This window comes from Miniopterus natalensis, chromosome 6, assembly GCF_054644295.1.
Source record: "Miniopterus natalensis isolate mMinNat1 chromosome 6, mMinNat1.hap1, whole genome shotgun sequence".
In the NCBI taxonomy this organism is placed as follows: domain Eukaryota; kingdom Metazoa; phylum Chordata; class Mammalia; order Chiroptera; family Miniopteridae; genus Miniopterus; species Miniopterus natalensis.
Genome location: NC_142086.1, coordinates 51,131,299 through 51,150,351, shown reverse-complemented (window position 1 = coordinate 51,150,351; position 19,053 = coordinate 51,131,299). Strand labels below are relative to the sequence as shown.

At 34.2% G+C, this 19,053-nt stretch overlaps 1 protein-coding gene across 2 annotated transcripts in view; it reads left to right on the top strand.

Moving 5' to 3' along the window:
- Window positions 1-19,053, top strand: part of OSTN (osteocrin) — a 41,839-nt gene that overhangs the window by 7,741 nt on the left and 15,045 nt on the right. Inside the window, exons 2-4 of one of the 2 annotated variants that reach the window (XM_016200052.2) lie at window positions 777-845; window positions 3,331-3,429; window positions 4,712-4,926. In XM_016200052.2, the coding sequence (XP_016055538.2) occupies window positions 3,331-3,429; window positions 4,712-4,926 (314 nt within the window). In that variant the 5' untranslated portion in view covers window positions 777-845. The remainder of the gene's footprint in view (window positions 1-776; window positions 846-3,330; window positions 3,430-4,711; window positions 4,927-19,053) is intronic. The other variant, XM_016200051.2, reaches the window with a different exon arrangement.

The window sequence follows — 19,053 nt, the reverse complement described above, 5'->3', positions numbered from 1 at the left end:
TGCAAACACCTCCACTTTGGGGTATTCACACAATGAACATCCTTTGAATGTTTTTTCTATGATCTAGAGTATACATGGGGCTGAGCAGATTTTTAAATCATGGGCTATATTTATCCACTATCAACAAAATAGGGAAATGGAGCTGAACCTAGTCTTTTCCTTCCCTCCCTATAATTTCCTCTGTTTCTAATTTTGTAGCAATCAAGTTTCAACGAGTTAATCAAATGTCTTTTGTGTGGCAGGTGCCAGGGTGTTTGTTTTCATTAGTGTACCAAATGCCATATTTAGGAACTTGGCCTTTTGGTTAACTGGCTACAAGCATGGCTTTAAACCATTAAATGTGTGTATTTAAACTCTGCATTTATTTTTACATCTCCCTATCCAAATAATCAGGATGTGGTTATCTGTAAGATGATACATTATGACTTTTTTCCTATATACACCCAAGCACAAAAATATATGCTTCAGACATAATCATCAATATTGTAAACACCCGTCATCCTGTGCCATTTATAAGATCGCAGAGATGGAGAAACCTGGTTAGGAAAATGTGCATAAAAATAGTTAAAGGAAATCCACATGGAAAGGCTTATAAAATTGGGCAATTTTATACTTTGTAACCTGTTTTTAACATGATAAAAAAACGAGGAAGGAAAACATCACAATTGTGGTTTATCTTTGATTGAATGAGAGAACTATTTTAAAAAGAGAGATGCCAGAAATATGAACAAATTTTTAAAATAGTCATGTTTTTAATATATCTCCATTTTATTGAGGAAAATCAAAGAGACAACAAAATCAGAAGGAAAAAATATGAATCAGGAGCTGATTTTTTAAAGGAATAGGTAATGCAGTTTTTTATTGTTACTTTTACCAGATAGTGTTGCATTCTCTCTTGTTATTTTTCTACTGTCTCAATATAGAGATATAATCACGATTTATTGTTTTTATACTTACCATAAAATTCAGTTCAAATATCAATTTGTCAGGAAGAGAACAGAATTTATAGCCCCTTTCCAGAAAGGGCAGAATACAGAGAAGCAGTTGTGACTAACATTATGTGACAAGGTTCCAAAATAGATCAAATGGAGATATAATGAAGAACTAGTTTAGACTACATTACAAGAAAATTAAGATTATATTTGACAAATAAATGGGAAGGCCAATGCTGAAGTATTTTATCTTCATTTTAAGTCTTAATACACATGGTTAATACAGATGTTGCTCTGTCTACATAAAACACGTATTTGTCTATTTTCTAGAAGATAGCATCTATTACTAAAATCTACACCAAGGTTTCATAGTAACAAGATTTTAAGGAAGCATCACAAAGAAAATCTTGGGTTACACCAAAGAGAATGTAGTTACTGAAAAAATATTTAGTAATATATATGTTCTTTTACTTACAAATTATAAACGCTATATGAGATAAAGAGGTTATACATGAATGAACCCAACCCTCTCAAAGCTCTTTTGCGGCAAGAATTGCTCCTCACTTCACAAATATGGAAAATAAAGCTCAAGTAGGTTCAATGGTACACACTCAAGGTCACACCAACGCTGAAGCAAAAACAAGACACAAATCCAGTTCTTCTGATCTATCCTAGATCCCCTTTCTTTTTGCTCCCAGCAGGTTTCCAAATGTTTTTTTTTAAGGGAAGTAAAAGATTACTGAGACTTCTCTTTCATAAAAGGTGGACTGGGGGACTTTCCAGTGCTACACTAGGTGGCAAATTCAAGCCCGTTCTGTTGTAACTCACAGTCCCTGACGTTCCCTCCCCCTTTATCAGCGACCAAACTGGCAGCCAACAGGCCTCATATGGACCATAGATAAGCTTTAATTGGATATAGAATGATTTTTAATGTAAAAAAATCATAAGTGACACATCTTTGTACTTACCACTCAGAATTAACAAATGTAATATTTTGATATAAAAAAGTGTCCCCAAAAATGTATACACACTTTTTTCTGAAAGCTCAATTGATGTTTGTTTCTTTTCATATTTAACCCATTGGAATTAATAATTATTCAAAGTGTATGTATACATTTTGGGGGGACATACACACCCTTTGAATAATTATATAGGCAGTGTTTATGAAAATACATTTCATTTTCAAAATTCAGCTTTCAGCTGTTAAAGTGTGTGTACATTTTAGAGGACACCCTGCATATGCTGAGTCTCTCACATTTCCCCCATAATCCTTATTTGTTTCTCACTCTCCCCAAAGGCAATCATGGTCATGAATTAAGTTCCATCAGTTTCTACTTTAATTATATGCATAGATTTCTAACTATATGGAACTGCTTTGTGTATTTTCAATTTAGGTAGATGGTAGTATGCTATATGTAATGTTCTAGAAAATCTAATTTTCCCCAAAACTGTTTTTGAAATCCATGCATATAAATACATATAACATTTAGGTCATTTGTTTTAACAGTAGATACATATACGTTTAAGTCATTTGTTTAAGTCCATGGTATGAACATAGCTTAATTGATGAATCCATTTCTTCTTGAGCAGGTTAGTTGGGTTGATTCTAATTTTTTACTCTTCTAAACAGTGAGGCTAAGAACTTTCAGATACATATTTTTGTATAAACTTGGGGCCATTTTTACTTAATTGTGTATCTAGTTTTAGAATTTTATTCACCTGAGTTATTTAAATTTTCCAAGTGCTGCTTTTATTTATATGTATTGTAAATATATACCACTTTTAAACTTGTTTTTATTTTGTTTATTGTATCTTATCATACAGAGTTTTTCAATTTTGATATAATAAAATTTGACAGTATTTTCTATAAGGGATACACCTTATGAATCTTGCGTAAGAAATCTTTATATATCACAAGGACATTAAGATATTCTCCTATTGGATCTGTAGTGACTAAGACATTCTGAATTTAAATGCTTTTCAAAAAAGCACATTCTCTCTGGTTCACCACAGACCTCACCAGACATTCTCTCATACCTGACCAATTTTACACATATCCCCTTAGGTACATGAGGCTGTAATCCCTGGGTTAGACAGTCAAACAATAGATTAGACAGTCAAACTAGATTTCTTAGACTTGGGTACTTTGAATTAAATTATTATTATAGCTGTACAACTCCAATCTGCATTTCCATGGAAATGAAGCCTTGATAGAATTCATTCTGGGACACTGACAGCTTTTATTAACTATAATTTAAGTTTGGTAAAGGTGTTCTCCAGCATATTGAAGTTAAATAATTTGGTTTATCACCTGTATATAAGAAGCTTTATAGGAGTTTTGTTTATTATCATTATATGCCAAACTAATAATGTTAACCCTGATATATGTGACCCTTAGATGCTGGACTGGAGGTTGGCAAATGCACATTTTATCCTGGCTGTGACATTGATGCTGTGGAGCTCAGGAAAAGTGCTCTCAGTGGATGTAGCAACAGAGGTAATGGGAACTAGCTTAAGGGACCAGATATATTTTCTATGAACATAAGCCATTTCTACTAATTTCAGAGCAGGTGCTGTTGACAAATAGGGAGAGGCCTTCATAACACAAAATCAAGAAATTGGCATTTTTTTCTATGTCTCGTGCTCACTGTGGATTCAGAGAAAGCCAGGTATTTAAATGTTAAAAAAACAACAACAAAAAATGGAATAACTAAGATTTTTATTCCTTGAACAAAAATCATGATAGAAAATTTATTATCATTTCAGCCATATATATAATTAAATCAATTACATGAATTCGAAGTGCTTTTATGTGAAATTTGAAGTTGTTTACCTGTCAAAATTTGAGTAGTTTGGGCCAAACTTCTCATTACTGTACAAATATTTTCTTCTTGCTAATAAAGTACAAAGGAAAAAAATGTGAGGACATCTCAGAAAGACAAGTTAATTTGGATGAACTACAAATTTGTTTATTTGTCTGTTGCCATATGTGCAACAGACAAATAAACAAACAGGGAATTTTACATGGGACAATAAAGTCATTGGGATATCAATGCAGACACTCATTAATATTTGTTAATAAATCCCATGGATGGAAATGGTAAGTCCCCTGAGAGCAGATTACTAGATTTGGTTCATTTTTATATCCCTTAGGTCTAATGCAGAACATGGTACATAGCGAATGCTTAGTGGCTTGAATCAATAAGAAATGAATGAGTGGTTAAAAAAATAGCATGAAGCTTAGTGTTTTTCAGAATTAATTCAATAAATGTTTATCAGAAATTTATTGAGTACTAACTATGAACAAAATACTGGGATAGTCATTGAACAGAGCAAATAAAAGAGTAATTAGACATAATCATTGTCCTCAAGTTACTCACATTCTGATATAATCCAAATATATTATAATCAGTCCAATACAGAGGAAAATGTAATGAATGCAAGGGTCAAAGAAGTATAGCTAAAATGCTATGGGAACAACAATGAAGGATGAAGTTGTTACTGAGAAAGAAGCCAAAAGAAGGATAAGTTAATATACTGAATCTAAGAGGCAGGGATGGAGGGTTTTTTTGGGTTATGTGTGTGTGTATTTTGTTTTACTTCAAATTCTGTTGGGTATACCTCACTTCTAGATGTTTTTGTCCCCAAAAGTGTCTCTGAATCATAACTCCACAGAAAATCACGTTCCATTACAGGCATGTCAGCTAAAGATAGCAAAAGCCAAATGCACATGATTGCACATATTTGAGGTGAATGGAATCACCTTTCTTGCTCAACAGGCTTTTGACGCTGGAATCAGAGATGTGCAGTCACCACCCACAGCCAGGGAAGATAAATCAGCAGCTGATCTGGCAGCAAAACTCATGCTTCTTGATGAACTTGTGTCTCTGGAGAATGATGTGATTGAAACAAAGAAGAAAAGGAGCTTCTCTGGTTTTGGGTCTCCCCTAGACAGACTCTCTGCTGGCTCTGTGGATCACAAAGGTAAACAGAGGTGAGTGAACACTTGGAGAAGGAACATTTTCATTTTCTAATTCTTCTGCTCTGGATTCAGAAACACAGAACTCCTCAGGAAAAACACAGTGAAAACCTTGTAGGACAACAGGTTTCACAGTGTGTTAGCTAACTTGTGAGTTTAATAGTATGACTTTGAATATAACTGTTTAAGGAGCAAAATTGGTTGTTACAGTGCGCATGCATTCACACTTTTGTCAAATGTTTCCTGAGGAAAATTATGTTGCTTGCAGATTAAAATACTTAAGATATCACAGCATTTGAAAAGTGAGCTATAACAGTTCTGGCCAATTGAATTTTCTATTTATTGGAGATAACCAGAATACCATTTTTCCTTTTACTGGTAATACAAAGCTTTCCAAATTATGTGAATAAGTCAGCTCTTCTACACAAAGAGGTAATGGTTTCTTAGGACTTGGAGTCATAACGGTTGTATTTAATTAAAATGTCTGATCATTTCTAGCCATGTAACTTGTATAAGAATCTTATCCTCTGTGACCCTCAGTTTATTTATCTGTAAAATGGGGATAATTACTTACCTTCATAAAAATCAAATGAGTGCTCTTTAAGCTGTTAATTATTGTAACAGAATTAGAGTAATTAAATCTCCCTTTAATCACTGATAACTGTCAGTACTTTAAAAGTCATCCCAAACACTTCATTTCTACCCCCTGAATATCTCTTCCTTATGCTCTAAATTTCATATTAGTAATGGCACAAGAAGCTGTTATCAGTGGTGAGAGGTCCTCACCTGTTGCTCATGGGAGTGGATTGTTTGCGATATCCCGAGAAAAAGAATTTTCTGAGACTCAGGGAGAACAAGTGATTTTTATCTCTGTGGAATTACATCTCTGAGTTTCCAAGGCCCCATTTCCCCTTGTCCCTCCAAGGAAGAAGTGTAGCTGTGGCTTCAGTAGGGCTAGAATCAGGGTCATTGTCCAGAGTTTCCATTCCACATTGGAGCAGTATCCAATCCAGCATCAGGCTAGCTTAGCTTGTGTTCCCCACTGCAGTCCATTGGTCCGTTGCATGTGAAGTTCATGGATCCACATGGCTAAGCAGGAAACATGGGCAAATGCAAGGAAGCAGGAACAAGGGAGACCCATGAGCCAAGAGCCAAGAGAGAGAATTCCTTTGTTTGGGGGATTATGTATCCCTAAATTTTCATGGGCTTCCAATGTCCCTGCTTATTCTTGCTGATGATCTCTGTTCCCTGGTTTGACTAACAGTCAAGCACCTTCCTTATGTCACACCAGCTTCACTGGGCATGCATCTTTCTCCCCTTTGTTGAACCCCGTCCCAGTGTGATCTGCAGGGAATGGTCTGGTGGTTCCCTAGGAAATGCAAAGTTGCAGCTTCCTGGTGAAGCTGCCCAAATGACATGCCTATAGTGTCTGGCCTTCCCCTCTCCTATTATTAATAACTTGCTAATCATAACAGTATGGAAAACACTCGGTTATCAAAGTCTAGAATATGGGGAGTTTACTAGAATTCCTTTTGCTCACCCTAAACATTCAATTTTTCACTAAATGACCTGAATCATATTTGTTTTTATGTTATATAGTTCCAGAATATCTTTTCCCATTAAGGCTTTCTTAATTCTGGCCTAAATTATCTTTTTCAGATTTTTAATTTCTCTAGCCTTTCCTCATCTTCACATTCAGCATTATCACCACCTTTTTATCACCAACGTATCTGTTATTCTTCTACAGGGGAATCATCTAACACAAAAGTTATTTGTAAAATGTTCCCATTGCTTACAAGATAAAAGCAAACTTCTTAATGAAATCCTTTATAGGGCTTCATAATCTGGCACTAATATCGTTGTACATTCATCCCCATATCTTTTGTTCCAGTGTTGCCTGGCTACCTGGAGTTCCAGGACTTGTCATGCTTGTTCATGGTTCCATGACTTTGTATGTTCAATGATAGTTAGAAGACAGGATAAAATTTGCTAGACTCTGTTCTGAAAAATTCTCAAAGCAAGAAATAAAATCATCACTTTTGGACTATTATTTATCCTACTTATACTTAAAAAATAATCTCACACTTGTATTTTGAAATTCAGACTCAATTTTAATTAAACAAATACAAATGATTTCCACTATGTTCTAGGCACTGTGTTGGGCTATGGTGGAAAAAAAGGAGTAAAATATAGTCTCTGTCCTCAAAGAAACCACATGCTAATAAGAAGCATAGAAATACTTATAATAAATTGTAACACGAAGCAATAAGAGATATGTTTAAAGAGCAATTTATAAAGAAGGTAATGGAATTTCAAAGGATAAGAGGAGAAAATATTGTGCCTACTAATAAATACTATTTCTTGAATCCTGGATTTTGCTCCTACTAAATATTTTGAAAATCAATACATAAATGTTATATATAAATCTTTATGTATGAATTTATAATAGCATAATGCATATATACAAAATATATATTGCATAAATATTATAATTATGATACACATATCATACATATATATAATCTATATTGAGGTTTCAGCATAATAATTTCTTTAAGCAGTGTCATAAATAGCTACTAAATTAGGAGATATACTCTATCTACCTAACATAGCTCTGCTTGCAAGAGACAAAGGGAAATAAGCAGAATTTAATGTCCATTTGAACAGGTTTTTACATATAAAGGCTAAAAATAAACTATTATAAAAATCAGGGAATACTGTTCTCATGAACACATTATGAGGAAGCTACTAGATGAGTTTCTTCAGGCAACCAAAATGACTGGAGAAATATCATTATAAGAATTGGTGTGAGCATAACTTTAGAATTAAAATGAAATGATGGTTACAAGAAAGAGTGTCATGTTTTATAAGCAATTTGACCACATAGATACAAGAAAGTATCAAACAATTCAGGGACAATAGCAAGAATATATAAAATTTAAAATGAGTTTTTGATTTCTTTATGGCTATTAACCAGGAATAAAAGGATATTACAACAAATAGTTGCTTGAGGACATGGAGAGGAAGGAAAAGAAAAGATTACCAACTAATTTTAATGAATCTTTTACCAAAAAATAAAAGACAAAAACTAAAAAGAGAGATAACCAAGGTCTTTATATAAAAATATTACTATAAAAATAACCATAAGAATAAAGCTTAAAACTCCTCTATAAAAATGAAAGCACAATAAAATAGAATACAGTGAAAAACTTAATATAAAAGACTCACATATATAAATATTACTTTTAAAATATAGTAAGTCCAAAAATATTGATCACATCAATAAGTGTAAATGGATATAACTTACCTGTTAAGATACAGGTATTTTCAAATTGGCTGACAAAGAAAAATTTAACACATTTATGTGTATAAGAGACACATCTGAAAATAAAGAGATTTAGAAAAGTTGACAATAAAAGAATGGACAAATTATACAAGAAAAAAGAATGAAAAATAAAAAGAATGCAAAACATATTTCAAAGAGAAACCACAGGGAATGCTAGGAAATGCAAAGAGACATATTAATAATAGGTTACTTTGGTTCATTTTAAAAATTCAAGACACATTATCCTTTGAAAATTTATAGGAGACATATACAGCATAATTCATAAAACAGAACTTATAAATCTGTTTTGAACTCTGAAATTCAATAACAGAAAATATAATTTCTTTCTCAAGGGCATATGGAATATTCACAAAATATATCACATCTGACATGATAAACATCCTGAAGAAATTCTAAAGAACAGATGTATCACAAAAGTATTCACTAACTGAAATGCAATGAAAATAGAACTTAATAATAAACCAGAAAGCAAGAAGGCACTTGTACCTAGAAGTATAAACCATGTCATTAAATAAGGTGTTGGGTCAAAGAGGAACACAAATCAATTTACATATTTTATTAAAAATAGTAATAATGATAGTGTAATATTATGGGCGGATAAAACAAATATCAGATCAAATGTACCATTATAGTAATAAAAATAAATTTAACACTACACAGCAAATATCTAGAAAGAACAGCAAAGGTGGGAATTAACAATGATAAGAGCTGAAATCAATAAGTTTGTAAAGCAAAACACAGAATATAAACAGTAAATGCAAAGCTATTTTTCCTAAAATAACAAAAGAACAAATAAGAAAAAGACAAGTCACTAGCTAACCTAATTAAGAAAAATTAGAATGTAAATTCACAAAATTAGTAATGACAAAATGAAAATAACTATAATACACCATCAAAACAGAAGAACTTAAAAGAATAGGAAACAACTTTGCTCAGCTGGAGACTTAGAAAATAATGGATAAATTTTAGAAAAACACAATTTATAAGCATTGACCCCCCCCCCCAAAAAAGAGAAAAACAGTTTATTTACCATGGAGGATTTGGGGGTTTTTTTTGTCTACAGAATGCCCCACATCTAGACATTTTCACGGGGGAATTTTACTAAATCTTAATTATCAGGTAATCTCAATATTATTTTAAATTTTAGAGCATAATAAAAAATAAACTTTCCAACTTTATTTTTGAAAGAAATATAATATTGACCCCCCCATATCAAAACTATTACATTTTTAAAAGGAAATTTTAGACTTATCTCATATATTAATATCAATGCATGAAGTCATAGCTAAGATGTTAGCAAACAGAATATCACAGCACTTTAAAGATATAACATGTCTTAACCAGTGGGTTTTCTTCCAGGAAAGTAAATGTGATTCAATATTAGGAATTCCTTTCATGTAATCCATGCTATTAATAGAGTAACCGAGAAAAAGCAAGTGATAATATCTGTAGATGTTAGAAAAAGTATTTGATGAAGTCTAATATTTACTCATATTTTTTTTAAAAGTGAACAAAATAAGAAACGACAGATACTTTAACATGGGTGTGTGTGTGTGTGTGTGTGTGTGTGTGTGTGTGTGTGTGTGTGCGCGTGCGTGTGTGTGTGTGTGTGTGTGTGTGTGTGTGTGTGTACCTCAGCCCAAAAGTCAGCATTTTACTCAATGGTGAAACATACTGGAAGCTTTACCAAAAATGAGAAACAAAGAGAAATGCCCATTATTTTCACTGCAATTTAGACAACAACAACAACAAAAAAACATAAGAATTATAAAAGTAAGAATTAAAGCTGTATTTATTTACAAATGACACTTTGGAAAACCAACATAATTAATGGAAATCACAAGGACAAAACTCTTCAGCTACAAATATAAAGAAGTGCATAAACATATAATGCTAATAGCCCTTCTATATACAAGCAGAAATCAGATAGAAGACAGAAGATCTCATTTATAATAGCATAAATATAGGAAAATACCTATACATAAAACTAACAAAGAATATCCAAAGAACATATAAAAAACTATAAAAATAATTCTAAGACACAAAAAGTAGCCTTGAACAGATGGAGACACATGCTATGATTTTGGATCAGACTCAAAAGCCCTTCCTAAGTTAAATTACAAACAACATGATTCCAATAAATGCACCATCACTTTTTTTGGGGGGAGGGGGAGCTAAAGAAATTATAAAAATCATCTGAAAGAACTGAGAACTAGCATAGGCAGGAAAACCCTTAAAAAAAAAGCTCTATCAAAAATTTTAAAACATTTTCTTTTCCTTTCTTTACAATAGCATATTATCAGCTCATGGATAAACTAAAACAAAACAGAAAAGAAATGCAATAAATAAGCCCAATCATATATGTAACTTTAAGATATGAAAAAGGAGCATCTCACATTAATGAGTAAAAGGATAGATTTTGAATAAGTGAGCTTAGGATGGAAAAAGGGTAAAATGACCAAGTCTCAAACTATACACTATGAGAGATTCAAGTGGGTCAGAAACTTAGTGAAAAAAATAAAACGGATGAGCCCATATAGGTACTAGAAGAAAACACTGGAGAAGTTCTGTACAGAAAGGGAATAGGTAAAGTCTTCCAAATTCTGGGGCAAATTTCAGAAGAATTCGGAAAAAAGGTAAGGAAAAAAAAATAAATGAATTTTTCATATTTTTTAGAAGTTTTCGTGGCAAATAATATCATAAAGGAAATTTTTAAAAAGAATAAATTGGGAAAATATTTGCAGCACATATCAAAGACCAAGTGTTAATATCTTTAATATACAGAGAACGTTTAAAAATAGAGGAGAAAAAGAACAAAGCTATTAAAAATCAAGTAAAAAATAGTCATGGGGGAAAACATGCACATGACTCAACCATATGAAAAGATGCCAACCATTCTCATAATGAGACAAAAAAAAAAAGCATGTTAAAACTTCACTGATAATGCTGATTTTTACGTGTTAAAATGGCAAAACTCCATAAACAATATAATGAGCGAGGCTGTGAGGAAGAGCTGCTGCTGCTGTTGCTGATTGGAATGCGGGACGGAGCCCGCGGGGGGCGGCTGAGTGAACACCCAGCGAATGCTGGACCGGTACCCAGCAGGGCTGCATGGGCGCCTGTCCTCTAGCCCGCGCTCCTTCCCTAAACGCCTCACCAGCAAAACTCTAAACACGGCGTGTCTGAGACGCCTCCTTTTGGAGCTCTTTGTAACAGCAAAATACACAAATCAAAAGGGGGTCGGTTGAATAAACTACGACACACGATGGAGTATTGCTATCAGCTATAAAAAAATGAGGCTTACCTCTACATTGAGTGAGATTTATGACACTGTTAATTAGTAACAGCAAAGTGCACAAACGTGAGTTTAGTATGTCACTATTTTAAAATGGCAATACCAGTACAAAAAATGCTTAGATTAGAAAAATAAAAGGATAAATATAAAATATTTTTAAATGGTTTTCTATAATGAAAGATAGAAAAGGGGTAAAGGGATCAAAAGTAAAAGCTAGACTCACTTGGATATACTTTGTATTGTCTTTGAAACCATTTAAATATTTTGCATATGATATAACAACAAATATTCACATTTTATACCTAAGTATTAAAAAATAACTGAAAGAAAATAACTTAGATATATATTCCCATTTAATGGCATTACTGAACAATGAAGATTTATTGCAAGTGGTGAAATAAAAATAATTTGACTGTATATCCCTAGTAAAAAATATGAGAGGAAAAAAAGTCCTGAAAGAAACAAACCTTAAAATTATTTATGAAAAATTACAGTTAGTGGTACTATAGGTCTTGCTATTCTAAGATTCTTGATTGTGTTTTGTGAGGAAGGCAAATAAGTATTTATTTGATATTCTAATTTTTGTCATTCCTGGTACTAATAAAATCTAATATTTACAACATGTAATAAAAATGAGATAAAGCTGTAAATTGGACATGTTAAGATAAAAAACTTTTGGTACTTAAATGTCTCATGATTTCAAAATATCCATAAAACATTCATATTAGTATAAATGCATGTTTCTGAATTACTGTCACCATAACCTCATAATTCAGTCTGTTCATTGAAAATTCTGCAAAATAAGAACCAACCCAGGGGCAATGAACAAACTTAGTGCCCTGACTGACACCTTTCAATATCATCTCTCACTTAAAGGAACTAGAACCCCTCCAAGAAAGAGATGAGGCAGAAAATGTACAAACTGAGCTGGAATATCTTGTCATACGTGAAACATGCTTTAATTAAAGTCAGGTCACAAGGACTCAAAAGCCAAGTAGAAGTTCCCACGGGCTAACTACAACAATCTGAGCAGCAATAAACACATTAACAACAATTTATCAAATCCCTAAATCTCTGAAATTTAAATACTTTACACTAATTGATTATCTTTGGAGAATGCTAGTTATTAATTCATTGGTTTGAAAACTTGTAAATAAAGAAAATATTAAGCCTACTTTTCTTATGAGAACTGTACCACTAAATAACTAATAGTAGATTGGATGATATTTTCTCTTTATAGAATTGTTACAGCTAAAGCAATGAGGAAATGATAGAATTAGTTGATGAGGTAGAATTACTTTAGCTAATAAATAAAGACAGGTGATAGAATATCTCTATTTTGCAAACCTTAAGAAAATGATGAATCTAGAAAACAATCACCAATTACGGCCGGGATCACAAGAGGAAAAACAAGTCATCAGATGCCTCCTGATGGAAGAACCCACACTACTTGTGAAATAAAATTACAAAACTTATCATCTTTTTCTCTATCTTTCCCTTCACCTCCAACTAATTCCAGAAGTTTGGAAGTGTGAAGAAGAGCTAATGCATTTGCACAGGAATTTACCCATGAGCTTGACAATTCGAGTAGTTTCCCCTAATCTAGGCTCCTTATCTTGCCTTATGACAGCAATTAGAAAATAGACTCCACTTTCCCCTTTGTACTCCAGGACTTAACAACAAAGGCGACCCCCAATGTCAGCATTGTTTCATTTAGAATTGATTAAGAATCATGTATACAAATTATTTTCTTATTTACATACAATCTATTTATATCTTTTTAAGTTTTTGATAGTTGATGTTTAACTCCTAATGAAATTCCAAGGGCATTTTCTGTGAAATTTTTCTTCAGGTTTTATATTTTATGCAGGAACTCCTGTTCTTTGTCTTAAAGCAATATTAAATTTGCTTGTATTTTGGAAAACAATAGGAGATAAGTAATAGCTATTGCATAAAATATTCCTATACACATTCTTGAATTTTAATAGAAAAATTATTTTAGATTTCTTTGAAAGTATAATGGTAACATACAAGATTGAAGGTTACATTTTTCTATCATCTGTTACAAAGATATTTCAGCATTGTTTAAATATATATATATAAGTCACAGAACTAAAATTTAAAAATCACATATTTAGTATCAATAATGTACAGTTTTAGAGTTTTGCAACTGTTTTGTAAAAGAGGTCCATAAAAGTTATGGTAATTTTGCTTGGGAAAGCTGGACCCAAGTTTATTTGCTGCTCTATTATCACATCACATGAGATGGTTCCTTAATCCAGAAAGCTTTACTTCTTCCTTATTTAGTTTTGAATTTTTAACAAAGCCAGGAATTATCTTATTACCTTAACGTGCATGAGTGTGCACAAACACTTTCTTTGTTGCTTATAAGCATCTGTGAATATGCCATCAATTTTTCTCCTCAGACATGCATTTCTTATCTTCCCATACTCTCCAAGAGAAGGCTATGGTCTGAGATCCAGTTGCCATACTGTAACTCTAAAGATCTCATCTATCACTAAGTCCAAAGATTTGTAAGCTTTTTTGGTGTCATGGGCCATTTTGGCACTTGGTGAAAACTGTGGATTCCTCCTCAGAACATTGTTTTAAAATGGATAAAATTCATATGAGTTCAAAGATTACCAATGTATAAAACAGAATTCTTAAAATATTTTAAAATTGATTATAATATCACAACATATATGCTTCTTTATTAACCCATAAAATAGTAAGATTTAAAAGATGGGTCTAAAAAGTAACTATACTTTCAAGTAGTGCTAATCATGAAAACAATTTCAAAATATCTGCAATGACCAAAATGTGATCTAAATGTACCTGTGATTTCTATTGGTGACAAAGGTCTAGGAACTATTAATACTATTGTGATTTGTTCTCTACATTCATAATTGAAGCAAATGTTATATTTCAATTAGTGGATAATTAAACTAAAGATGTAACATTTTCTTATCTACATTTATGGATCCCTGAATTACAATGGTATGTGACTCCAGGTTTTAAAACTCTGAGTATCAAACATATGAAATGTGATATTTTATTTAAATAACTATGAAATAATCAGAAAAGAAAAATTTTTGAACTCTGCTTTTGATAAGGTCCATAAGAGATGATATAGAAGAATGAAAGAACAGATGTGGGAAAATAAAAATGAAAAACATAAAATGTTAAACAGGGCATACATAGTCTATGTCAGATCATATTAAGATGAAGCAACAAACCATTTATTGTTTTTAATTGCATATTCTATTTTAATTTTTTTTCATCTGAGTATGACACTAGCTTTCATTTCAAATGGATGTGCAGATTACTTTAATTCTCAGGGCAAAGTTAACTCCACTATGCTTCAAAGTCCAAAATATTTTCTTCATTCAGTTTCCTTGTTTAAAACTTGCAGTTAATGAACGGTATCCCATTTATGCAAATCACAGGAAGCAGCTATGGTGATATTTCTGACAAAACAGTATCTATTATCTGAATGACCATTTAATATTAGAAGATATCAATGATTTGCCTGAAATTTTTCTTTAGGATGGTTTCCCTCATTTCTTCAAACAGTACTGAAAATGCCTTACAAAACAATAACAATAATAATACTCTATATTTGAATTTAATTACTATAAATATTTTACAATTGTTATTGCTTTAATTCTCCCGTTAGTATTTTGAGATCAACAAAGCAGTTAATGTCGTTGTGTCAGTCAGGGTTCTTTCAGGAAGCGGGCAGTGCATTTGAAATAGAAAAATTTGAGAAGGGTTTATTTATTCACAGCAAGACTATTTGCAAAAAATGGGTACAGGCAAATCATAATGAATGGCACAACATCCTGGGGCCCTGGTCTGAGGAGTCAGATGCCTTGAGCAGAGCGGTGACCTTCAGTTAGAGGAAAGTGATCTTTCAAAAAGGAAGCCATGTGAAATTGATTCTGACCTCAGTTCCTCTTTCCTCTTAGTCTTTCCTGTCAAGGCCACCATTTGCCTGCCCCAAACCAAAGCCAGAAAGCACAGGAACTTTTCTGTGATCCAGAGAGGTTAGCTTTCCCAACTGCGAGTAGGGCGAAAAAAAGGCTGGAAGTGGATCTGGAGAGCTGATAGAAGATACCCAGCACAAACACACACATTCTATAGATTCAGGTCAACAAACACTTTGATCCATAGCATTGTTATTGCAAACACTAAATTGAGAGAGGGGGACTCCATTGGACATAATCAGCAAACAATTTTATCACCCACCCACATGCGTTCGAACCCATTCAGCAGGAGTTGTTTCCTATTTCTTGGATACAAACAGGGAGGTTGGTCACAGTGAAATGATAAATATCCCTTTGGTCTCTTTTATTAGAAAAGCAACTATATTTCAGTAATTAAAATAGTCATTCTGATGCCTTAGCCCAAACCACAAATATGAAAGTTCCCCCTTTTCAGGCTGGAGAGCTGCAATGGGACCAGTTGCAGTCCGTTTATCCTCAAGTCTCCCTAGCACGGTGAGCTGGCTGCCTTCTGTCCCCTCCAGTGTTGGGGACAGGGAGCAGAGAGGGGAAGGAAAGTCTTACTTAATTGATACAACCATGACCTGGCTTTAGTGCTCTCTGGCTTCAGTAAGTGCATAAAGCCGACTCCTTGTCATGGGCTGTTCTGTAGGGTCATGGAAACATTGGTATGTCCTTGCCCCAGCCGTGCTACTCTTTCAGCAGGTCAGTTTTGCTTCTTAACCTAATCCCACCATCTAACTTCATTTGTCACCACCACCAGCATCCTGCTTAGGCTGCCTCACATAACCCCTGGCAAAAGCCCTTTGAGGAGGTTCTTTTTATAATGAGCCTAGGCCTCCTCTACCCACATGCTCGCTGAACATCTGCTTCGCAGAAAAGCCAATCCTTGACTCCCGTCACTGACAGTGAACCTGCTCTTTATGTAACCATCTCTTCATGCTGGCAGACACCCGATTCTCACAGCTCCTTGTCCTTAGATTTCATAGACTCTGTTCTATAAGGTCTACATTGCTCCATCTGGGAGATGGGAAGCTCTCTGAGTGGTTTCCTTGAAGCCCTTCCTGTATATGAAAGAGAGAAAATGCTGCTGCTCTCCAATAACTTGCTCCAGAGAAATTATCTTTCTTCACCTCAATCCTTTTAATGGTTAAAATTGGAAAAACCGGTTTGTAGCAATCTCCTGTTCAAATGCTGTGTAAGTCTAGAACTTTAGTTTGGAATGCAAGAGGAAATACCATTCCTTTTTTTTTTTTCTTCTCAGCTTTTTTTGGGCCACAGCCAAAACTGAGATACCAAAACTAAGGTAGAAAGAATCTGACTTTAGCATTCTGGGTAGTTTTTATTTAATTCTTACAGTGCCCTAAGAATATCTTATCTCATTTTATTGGCATATTTTCAGAGAGATAAAATTATTTCCTTAGCTGGAATGTCAGGTTGCTTAACTCTCAAGGCCAATGACTAACGCTTAAATAAGCTGCTCTGATAAAGAAATTAAAGTTCTGTGTGAATAAGACGCTTGTCCAGGTTCAGGGACAGTGAGGTTCATTGCAATGTATGCATTGAATAAATAGTTTTGGGGAAAACTGTACCAATGATATATGGGTTTGGATCCTAAGCAAGATGTGAAGTTCACACTAAAGTTGAGAATAGCAGTGGTAGCTTTACTTTGTCAGTTATGATTGCCCCTCTTGATGATAGCCCCAAAGATTAGAGATAAAAGCCCTAACATCATTTTTCTTTCTGATTCATTGTGAAGCAATGCCACAGACCAAGGTATCTCATGATGTTCGCTGTTTCTTTCCAGCTCTTATTTGGTATTGCCCAAAGGGAGTAGCTCGAAATGGGCCCCATTTCAGAGTGAGAAACACAGAAAAAGGATTCCGAGTCTCCTGCCCTGTTTCCATGCTTCCTTCCCCCAGCTGACAAGCCTGACTCTGCCGCAGGAAATGCGCTTGGGGAAAATGCTCCTGGGCCATTTTTTGCACTAACATCTCTTACTTGCCTCTCCTCATCCCAGCGCATCTCAGAATGAGAAAGTCCCTTTGTGTTTTCTCCCTACCTTGACTCATATATAAAGGTTTAAAACTTTCCCCCAAAAAGGATAATAACAGATTCCGTATATAGGTTCTGAAATTTGCATTACCCACTCCTCCCCCCCCCAAAAAAAAATTCCAGAAGACATTTTTGTGTAAATCTATTTGCTAGATGGAAGTTTCAAAAGTTTCATTAGGCCCTCAGAGAGGTTTATGAGCCAAGCAAACAAAGATTTCCTCTGCCCTGGCCTACAGCTCTTAAGCAGTTTCCAAATTAACCACGCCTGCGCTGTTTTGCACTACACCATTTAAGTCTCACTGTTTGATTCCAGGGCTCATGGTTTGCCTCTGAAAGCCCGGTCATATGGCCCACTCCTTGGAATAATACTTTAGAACTTGACATCATGCCTAACCAGCATGATTATCATAAGTTTAATAGAATCTGTTTAAAATGAATTACCACTTTTGAGATAGAATTCCCAAAGTCATGTCACCTTTCTCCTTATGAAGCAGCACTTTCTTTCACCATTCTAAATGTACCCCACTTATTAAATCTGGTATTTCCAGCCTCATATCTCCACGTGGAGGAACTCGTTAGGGAGCCTGGCCCTGCCCCACCTCCTTATGCAGGGCTTCCCGGAGAAGGGCTCATTCATCCCCTAGGCTAGTTTAGGAAGAGGAGCTGAGCTTGTCCAGCTCATCCCCTTTCTTCCTGTTTTTATTGGATAACTACGGGACTCATGTAAATCTGTCTAATCCAGGGCAGAATGGAAAGGAAGTCCTTCTAAATGCAGATTGAAGCCATAATCTACATTCAGCTTGATCCAAATGACATTCTGATTTCTGTGCATTGATCATTCAAATCTTATTTCTCTGTTGTTTCTCAATGTGGACTTGGGATCAAAAGACAACATATATTGGCCCCTAGAAACTACATCATCACTCAGACTTAACGCGGTCCTTCATCCCAACATTCTGGAATTTGAATTTAAACATGAGCCTCTGGACTTTGATGATTTCCTTTTTCATTCTTCACAGGGCCTTGCAGAGTCCTTTTCAGTCTGTCCTCACACATCAGTCCTTTCAAGCTTATATATTCTGTCTATATAGTCATTTTTTTCCTTTTTTTTTCTTTTTTTATCTTTATTGTTGAAAGTATTACAGATATCCCCTACCCCCCCACAATCCCCTCCATACCACATCAGCCCCACCCCCTGTAGTCATTTCTTAATTGTATAATTTAATTTTAAGTTATGATAACCAAGATTGCAGGATTGTTTTCACATGCTCTGTAAGATTTTCCTGGAATCCCCAAATTGGGTGAAATCTCTTCTCCTGAGCACTTTGAGTCTCCTTGTATTAAATATCTATTGCTATGCAAATGGGTTGCCCCGAATTTAACAGCATAAGACCATAATAAGCATCTATGTCCTCACACAGTTTCTGTGCACCAGAAATCCA